This window comes from Rhipicephalus sanguineus, chromosome 7, assembly GCF_013339695.2.
Source record: "Rhipicephalus sanguineus isolate Rsan-2018 chromosome 7, BIME_Rsan_1.4, whole genome shotgun sequence".
Classification (NCBI taxonomy): Eukaryota; Metazoa; Arthropoda; class Arachnida; order Ixodida; family Ixodidae; genus Rhipicephalus; species Rhipicephalus sanguineus.
This window is the reverse complement of record NC_051182.1, coordinates 153,225,309-153,234,525: the sequence shown is the minus strand read 5'-3', so window position 1 is coordinate 153,234,525 and position 9,217 is coordinate 153,225,309. Positions and strand designations below refer to the sequence as shown.

The window sequence follows — 9,217 nt, the reverse complement described above, 5'->3', positions numbered from 1 at the left end:
CGAGCGTATCCAGCCATCGCGACCACCACAGCGATTTGCTAGTCACATTTCCCACGAAGATGGGGCTGACTTCGCACGAACTCGTATCGCCACCAAGTGCGCACGTCTGCAGAGAGCAAAACGTTGGCATTCGGAGATCAATAACATAGAGCAGAACAGTACTGTGTGATTCATCTTTTCTGATTATTCACGTTACAGTAGCGTCACCTCGTTAAAGAACAAAGCTGAGTTGGACTACCTAGCACTTCGACGTAAAATTTCCCAGTTGTCAATTTGCCGTAAGCTTTATCATCATTCCTCACTTCGCGATGATTCTTTCAGTCACCGTTAGTTATCTACCCACGTCGGGATCATAAATATAAAGTCAGACGCATAAACTTCTAGTCTGCCTATTATGGACATAAATTCTCGCCGCGCACAATAACCAAATGGAACGCCACTATCAGCCATTGCCACAGAACACAACCTTAGCAAATTTAAAGATCTTATTCACGCATAACTTGCCACCTAATCTTAGAATTTCAATTTTCTTGTTCTTTGCTGTGTGTTTCTGATGATTTCTGCTACTGTTTTGCTTTTGTTACCTGTTCGAAAATGAATTTTGTACGCCATTCCTCACTCTACTTATTTTGTACTGTAATACCCTCGTCATGAGGGCCTTTGTTTTCTTTTTTTTAATAAAATGAATGTATGTTTGTTTTATTGAGGTATAGCAAATATATGGACGCTCCCTGTGGGTTTTTGCCGTCACAGCCGCTGACATATTTCGCAGAAGGGACCCCGCAACAATTTTTTAAAGTAATCATCGAGTAGTGATCTCACTAACGGAATTTATTCTCTCACAAATCGATTGCCGCAAACATTTTTTAGTGGCGCGGGCACCGAGTGACCCTTCTGTTCTTGTTCCAAACACTTTCAGTCGAGCACTTCATCCAGTTTTCCGAATATTTAGGAAAAGTCTTATAAAAATAAAACTGCTACGATGTCGATCAAAATAGGAGTTACGAATATTAAATATATATGATATCGTAGCATAAGCTACTGTCATTTAGCTCTAAGAATAATGAAAATTAACTGAATGAGTTAACTGCTAGAGCAGACGCCTTTCTTGTGAGCAGCTTGGATAGTTGCGGCACCTGGCGTAGCAAAGCTCAACCGCGTGCTTATCTTTCTACATAGCCTCTGAGACCCACTCCTGCAGTGCGACGAAACACGGCGTTGACCGAAGGATAGAGCAGAGCACGCGGGCGCCGAAGTGCGAGCGCCACTACAAGACACCTAACTCATAGGGTCGCCTCTAAATTTTTACAGCGAAGCTGCTTTTCGTAACATATACCGTAGTAGTAGTAGCAGCAGTAGCAGCAGTAGTAGTATTAGTAGTAGTAGTAGAAGTTGTAGTAATAGTAGTGGTGGTAGTAATATTACTAGCAGTAAGCGTCCGCTGAAACGCCATTGGCTGAGCAGGCGTGTCACGTGATCTCGCTTTAACTATTCAGGTGCAAGCAAGCGCATATCAAATCTAGCTGTGTGTTCGCGACATTACGTGATCTCGCTAGCCATTTCCCTAGACTCGCGCGCTTTCCTAATCACACGTGACGTCACTAGCGAATCGTATAGACTATGCCCTATTCGAGGCGGGTAGACATCGTCGACACGAACTCGACCTTGAACGGAAATGACGTCGTCGTGCCGAAGAGAGAGCGTTGCGAACTCCGCGTAACATTCGTTGTAACGTATCCTAAAATAATGAATTGGTGCGCTAGTTTGCAATGCATAACTGTCTGAGACGTATTCGCGCAAACAAACGACGAAAACAAGAAAGGAGGCGAAGAGAAGAGCTAATCACAACTGTTTATTTGCAGGAAAGGGTTACACGTATATATTCCTTTTGTCACGCATGCGCATACAGGAATAAAGTAATACATGTACAGCCGTGAGCAAAAGAGTACGGACCACGGAAGCGCGAGCCGAAATTGCTGTCTATGCCGTCTAGCAGCGAGCCGTATGCTCTTGAGAGCATTGCTTTCACGCAATAGCTGTCGAGAGTAATACTCTGGCGAAATTTGTCACAAAAATGCTCTCGACAGCAGACTGCTCGCTACTAGACTGCGCAGACAGCAAAGGTATACGGACAGCAATGGGCCGCATACTTTTGCTCCCGGGTGTACATCAGAGGCGGTTACGCATAAATTCAAATTCGTGGTCCAGCAAATCGATAGACGGCTCACTTATACAACGGCATTTTTATCAAGAACAGAAATCGTTGTATAATTGAGCCGTCTATCTCTTTGCTCGACCCCGATCTTGAATTTATGCGCAACCATCTGTGATGTACGTACACGTGTTACTCTATTCCTGTATGCGCATGCGTGACAAGATGATATATACATATAACCCTTCCCTGATAATAGTTGTGAGTAGTGCTTGTCTCTGTCTTCTTTCTTGCGTTCGTCGTTTTGTTCCTCGCGCTAATATGTCTCAGCCAATTCGGTGTAACGAAATCGAGGCTTCGACAGACACCCGTCTGGTCGGAAGAATCAGCGAATGGAAGACGTGTGGTGTGAGTACGGGCTAGTTGGTATTCTATTTCAAATTGCGGTTACAATTTGAAATGGAAGACGCGTACCACGACGTTGTTTATTTCTCTTGTGGCCGGCGTTCTCGTCTTTTGTTCAATAATTCGGCGTAACACTCGATTGGTATAACCAATGGCATCTGTATCAAGTCACACCGGTGCGCCCTGGTGAGCCGTTTCGTCCATTCATAGCAGCGCCAGGGCGACCCAGTATGCACAAGCGCGATTTGTCGAAGATGTCACAAGACAGCCTTGCTGTCCGACCGTAGTCACGGAGTGGGTGGGCCGAGGATATTTTTTAACTGCGTACCACATTAGTGTGCCTGCTTGTAGTCCATCCACTGTCTCGTGTCGCCTGGTCAAGCAGTGGCCAATGCAGGCCTAAAACAAGGCTGACAATGCACAAAACTAGTGAAAAATAAACTAACATTGCCTAAAATAATATAAACAACAGAAATAACCAAGCACTAATTGGAATAATGTACCTAAAATTGCGAAAAACATTTCTGAAAAACCGAGCTGATAACCGCGCCGCGCAAGAGAGGGCGCCACCGCCTCGGCAAGCGCGCTGTTGCCGAGGCGGTGGCAAGCGCTGGGTTCGCTGGGTTGCCCGTGCTGCGCACTTCCTCAGGTTTCAAGATAGTGGACCTGCATTATGCGCAGGATCTATAACTACAATAAGGCCTACACAAGAACTACGTTACCCCTGCATTAACCGCAGAATTTCTTATCGTGTCCGCGACGTCGGCACGACGTGAAAGACAAGAAAGCGATGAGGATAGCACTGACCAAGTTCGCGATGTTCCTGTGTCCGAGTCGGGCCAGGACCGGAAGGTGTCCCGTGACGTAAGGTCCCAACAGCGGATACTGCGGGATGGCCTCGGAGGAAAGCACGAGCGCCTTCAGGTGCTGGGCGTGCACAATGAAGGCGTCCCCTTCGCAGTGGGTGGGCCACATGCTGTCGCGGAAGAGCTCTTCCGGCACGTAGTTCGAGCTGTTCGGATACCTGTCGACGGGAAGCAGCTGCACAATAGCACAGTGGAAGTGGCGGTCACTGGCATCCTTCAGGCTGTCCATGTACTCGTACGCGGCGAGGAAGTCAACCATGGTGGTGTCGTTGGTGTGTACCAGGTGGCGCAGGCCCGGCTCGCACTGCTGGCTGATCCAGCGCAGGGTCTCGATGAAGATCTTGACGGTGTTCTCGGAGGAGGCCTCGAACGGAGCGATGATCAGGTCCCCTCTGAGCACCTCGCGACGAAGCGAGCGTGATCTGCGAGTAGACGACGATAATACACTTTTGCAAATCGGCTTTGCAGATAGCCGCAAGGCGGCGTAAGGGTTAGGAAATGGAACTTGACGACCAACTGTTTGTAGCACGAAGCCACAAGGAAATCCATACGGATTTCTCAGAAACAAGACTTATGAGTTGCCGAAAAATTCGTCCTGGTCTGAGTATCGGACCCAGGACCAACGCGTTTCCGGTGCGGTCGCTCCACCTTCTGCGCTAACCAGGAAGCTAGGAATTGGCACCGCGAGGGCGAATTAATGGACAATTCGAAGCGCGTGCACACATCTGGCGGGCTCGCGTTCCCTTTCTTGAAAACTTGGAGCTCGCCACTTTCCTACCAAGAATGCTAAAAATAAGAGAGAGCGGAGCTAGTTGGTAAGTATTCATTGTTGAAGAGACAGGGCGTGCAAACACAAACACAAGAGAGAAGTCAAGACACCAAAAACGCCGTTAACAACTGAAAAGGCGCACAATGGCCGAAAAGAAAGAATGCACAAAAACTTATCTGCGCATGCCCAAGCAATAGGCGAACCTATCAATCCGGCACGCGTGGTGGTCTACGTGAGAGATCACTATTCAGACACTTGATTTCTTCTTTATGCAAGTTCATCGATGATTAATTTGGCATATCGACAGTACCACTATTGTCGGTATGCCAGGCCTCAACTATTGAACGCGTTTCTTCATTCGTGTGCCGGTATAAAATCGCGCATTCATCGAATTTTGGCGTGCACTTACTCTCGACAATGTAAAGACAGATTAGATGGTGAGCCTCCAGTTATAGCGATCTGTGATGTTACATTAATATCTGGTTAACGTAGCGACACGTTTTCCCTACGTAGAATCGGCCGCAGCTAAACAGAATCTTATACACCACACACGCAAGGCAATCAGTAAATTTGTTCGTATATTTCACAAAACAAATATCAGTCCGCTTCATGTCTATCACCTTCTCGTTCTTTCTCTGTACTGCGGCGCATATCTTGACTAGCTTATTGGTAGCCGCAAAAACAACATTAACGCCGTATCTACCCCCTACTTCCGTTAGCCTATGAGATACGCAATGAATATAAGGAACACCGACGACACGCTTTTTTCTATTACTTTCTGCAACTATGCTAGGATATAACAAAATGGATTTATTTAAACGTTAAGCGACAGTGGCCAATGGCAGCCGTGGATAAACTACATCTAAAAGACGCGTAACCTGTGCGTTAAAGCAGGGCTTCCAAGTCCCCAAAACAACGATATGATTATGAGAGACGCCGTAGTGAAGGGCTCCGGAAATTTCGACCACCTGCGTTCTTTAACGTGCACCTAAATCTAAGTACGCGGGCCTCGAACATTTCCGCCTCCATTGAAAATGCAGCCGCCGCGGCCGGGATTCGATCCCGCGGCCTTCGCGACAGCAGTCGAGCGCCATAACCACTAGACCGCCGTGGCGGGGTTGGCACTCATTTTGTGATCACATAACTTAGTGAGAGAAAGTTTAAGGCATGACACGGCTATACCGTTTTTGACAATCTTGGAACGTTTCGGCGAGAAATTTAACAGCGGTTTAGAAGATCTAGGATAACAGTGCCAGCAAACGTGGTTCTCTTGAAACGTTAAGAAAAGTTATAAAGATAATATTCCGATATTCTGAGGCAATTCATTACCACTTTCTAGAGCAACAAAAGATAACCAGCCAGCTCGACGCCGCGGAGCTGTTGTAGAGCGAAGCTGCAAACTAGCGAGTGCATGTGATTGGCTAGCGAGATCACGTGGTGTCGTAAATCCGCCACTACATTTGAAATACGCGCGCTCACACATTTCGAGCATTATTACCGTCATCATTACTCTGTGCGCCATTCGCATCATTGTGCATGGTCATCAGTATCGTCCTTTCAAACATCTTCCTCACTATTTCGTTTATTTTTTTTATTCACTCCGTCTTCTGGTCACATGACCTGCGTGACGCCTACTTCTTCGACTGCGACGACGAAGGCACAGGGTAAATTAAGACAGCGTCTCCGTAAAAGCCACACTGAGCCGAAAGGACGAGACTTAGGCAAATCTGAGGCAAAAAATTTATGCGTAGCCAGAAATTTTTTTCGGGGGGAAGGGGTTCAGCCATACTCTATGTATGTTCCTGCGTGCGTTTGTATGTGTGCGTGTATATATACGCAAGCAAAATTGCAAATTTTCGGGGAGTTTGAACCCCCCCCCTCCCTTCGCTACGCCCCTGAAATCTACGTATTACCCATCACTCACATGCTGGCAGAAGCGCCACGAGCTCTACGTCCCATATACACTAGAGCCGAAATTCTCTAGTGTTATTACTATGAAACTCTATGGTCGCTCGGGCGTGAGAATGGTGTAAGTCTTTGCGACGCGCATTATGATCGACTGTCTATAAAGGCGTGAAAGCTGCATAGTAATTTGATTCCAAGGTTATGGAGAACAAATTTAAAGCAAGTGGAGGTGCTTAGAATAAATTGCAGTGTATTTTACAGCAATTAGTTGTAATAACAACGTAAATATTTGTCTAATTATTCTACAGTCAGTTATGTTATATTTCTTCATAAACCGAATTCACCGTCCCACTCAAACTACCTGCGATAGAGACCTACTGGCAGAGAGCATTCCTAAATATGTCAAAAAATATTTTGTAGTTTCTGACGAAACACCCCACATCCAACGGCTCGTTAAACATAATATTGTGTTCACCAAAGTGATCATGCGTAGCAAGACATTTCAAACGAAAGTGATATAAACGAACGTTATGCAACAAGAATACCTAATTGATCATTATCTGAATGAGCGGTTTCTTCCTTCCTAATAGTGACAGAAACGCCAAAAGTAAGACGCGTCTTCAACTGAGGACGCCGTGTCGCAAATGGCTAACTTACTTGACGATGTCGACGGTGTAGCCGGTGTAGAAGACGACCTTCCAGGGCAGTGCCGAGCGGATAGCCGAGTGGCCCATGGAATCTCGGATAGCCTGCCGGAGCACGTGGTTGTTCGGCTTGGTGCGGACGGCTACTACCACGGTGGTGGCACCTGAGGCTGCGCCCTTTCCCTGGCACAGCTGAGCCGGAAAGTGCTGGCGCAACACCGTGCCCGTTAAGTGGTGCAGTAGCAGTCCCAGTAACGCCATGGACACAAAACTGAACACGATCAGCGTCGTCGGTGAGCGGCTCTGCCGTGACACCATCACCATGAGGCTGCGAAGGCGCGGGCGCCATAAAGACGTAGGTAAATATAGCCAACGCATTTTTAACTACATGCCTGGAACGTTGCTCTCTTTTCCATGGAAAGCCTAAAGCAGGAACCGATCGCGGAAGCCACGCCTCCTTCCGCGTGTTCCGACCAGGCGCCGTGAGAGAGCGCTCGCCATCGTACCGCGTAGTCACGTGCTATGACGTTAGCAGCTGCACTTAGGCAGCTCGGGCGCCGATAACGTGTTTACAAGGGAACGCCGAAAGAGGCGCTCGCCTCCGCACCGAAGTGAAGTCGGAGAAATATTACGTTTCAGGCATATTTTTTACAGCGAAAGCTGTTATGAGATCATTTCACCGGCCGTTTTTGGCGCCGTAGTTGTCCGCCGCCGCCGCCGCCGGTGTCCGTAACCAGTATCGCTCGAAATAAGAAAAAATGGAAATAAGAAAAAAATTCCAGGATGGAACGAGGTTCGAACCTGGGCCCTCTGCATGGGAGCCCAGCATTCAACCTCTGAGCCATGCCGTTGCTTGAAACTGCTTTGCAAAAAGGTCCTATACAGGCTTCATGTTGTGAAGGAACCACATTAGCATATGCAATATAGCGTGGTAGAAGAGTAAAATAAGCACCAAGCGTCGCACAACGCTAATTCTGTAACCAGGCGTCACACAATGCGAATTGCGCAACGAGTAGGTTGTTGAATGCTTCCAACCCATTACAAAGGACTCTGATTCTTCATCGTCATCAGGCACAGCATCAACAAAGTGCGCAAAATGCCTCACATGGGTTTAGCAGGTACCAACGCTCTCCATAGAATGAAAAATGGCACAGTGCCTGCTGCCCTACTTCTCAAAAACTACAATGATTTATAGCGTAGCGGGTTCCTCGCAAGTGCACTTGTATTGGTTGCCAAGGAAGCCCATAAGCGCATGATCCACTTCCTCGGGGTCTCAGTAAAATTGCAATGATTTATACCGTAGTGGGTTCCTCGCAAGTGCACTTGTATTGGTTGCCAAGGAAGCCCATAAGCGCATGATCCATTTCCTCGGGGTCTCAGTAAAGTTCTTCGACCCCCCCCCCCCCGTCTCTCTCCCACGTCAACGTATGTTATACAGCATGACGGGAGAGGGAAATAGTGAGCGGGCGTCACCCAACGCACATTACATAACTGGTGGGCCGTTTAGATTCCAACCCATTACAAAGGGCTGAGCCATAATTCTTCATCGTCATCAGTCGTCGTGTCAACAAAGTGCACATAATGCCTTACAGACGTGTAGCTGGTGCCTCGCTTCTCCGCAGAATGACGAATAATGGCTTAGTGGGTGCTTCCCAACTTGACAAAAATTGTGATTTATGACGTAGTGGGTACCTTTCTAGTGTACTTGTATTGTAGCCCCATAAGAGCTTAACGGGCTCTAGAAACGCCGCTCTTCCAGCTTTCGCTGTGACTGTGCTGCGGTTTCAGCGCAGGCCTGGCGTTTTTTTTAGGAGGTGTTAGTATGGCCGTGGCCTCCACGGTTAGTTTAGTTTGGTTCAATAACATCACGTTTAGTAACGCTTAGAGGACGAAATAGAATTTGTTCGACAGGGCAAGAAAATGTCAACAGGTGGTAGTACTAGTTAAGAAAAGCAGTATTAGCAAGTTACAAATGTGCGCTATAAATGGAACACATGCAAACAATAGATAAAAAAAAGCAGTACTGGGATGTTTCATCGAGTTACAAATACCAAAAACAACACACCAGGACGTTCACGTTTGGGAGTTTTATTCGGGCTAAGGTAAGTATATATAGGCACGGAGGAAAAATAGTTCGCCGCATTTATCTCTACCGGTACTTTACACCAAATTTAACACCCGGTAAATTGCAGCAAAGGCTGGCCATAAACGTTTTTAGTAGGAGGGAAATTTTTAAAGAAGTTGGAGGACCCTTGCGCGTCACCTTTAAGAGTAGAACGCGATAGCGTAATCGCATCCTGTTCTCACCGCATTCTTAATCGCTAGCCTGGCTTCGCTTATCGGTGGACGCCTAACCCGTGCAGCAAAGGAAAGAACGTCTGTGCACCTTTAAATTGGCTTTTTTCAAACTCTCCTAGAATGCCTGCTGTAAGTACAGTTACGATGAGCCCACTAGAACAAAATTGTTCCTTGTGAG

The 9,217-nt window shown here is 47.1% G+C and overlaps 1 protein-coding gene across 1 annotated transcript; it reads right to left on the bottom strand.

Moving 5' to 3' along the window:
- Window positions 1-3,286: 3,286 nt before the first annotated feature.
- Window positions 3,287-7,103, bottom strand: LOC119400953 (acetylgalactosaminyl-O-glycosyl-glycoprotein beta-1,3-N-acetylglucosaminyltransferase-like). The gene is made up of 2 exons (XM_037667832.2): window positions 6,755-7,103; window positions 3,287-3,845 (listed from the first exon to the last, which is right to left on the bottom strand). The coding sequence occupies exons 1-2, from the start codon at window positions 7,063-7,065 to the stop codon at window positions 3,287-3,289; spliced, it is 870 nt and encodes a 289-aa protein (XP_037523760.2). The 5' UTR covers window positions 7,066-7,103.
- Between the last annotated feature and the right edge of the window lie 2,114 nt (window positions 7,104-9,217).

Bases quoted from the DNA above. Each gene is read 5' to 3' on its own strand.
- LOC119400953 (XM_037667832.2), bottom strand. From the start codon at position 7,065: ATGGTGATGGTGTCACGGCAGAGCCGCTCACCGACGACGCTGATCGTG. The intron at 3,846-6,754 runs GTAAGTTAGCCA...GTCTACTCGCAG, and splicing joins TACACCGTCGACATCGTCAA to ATCACGCTCGCTTCGTCGCG.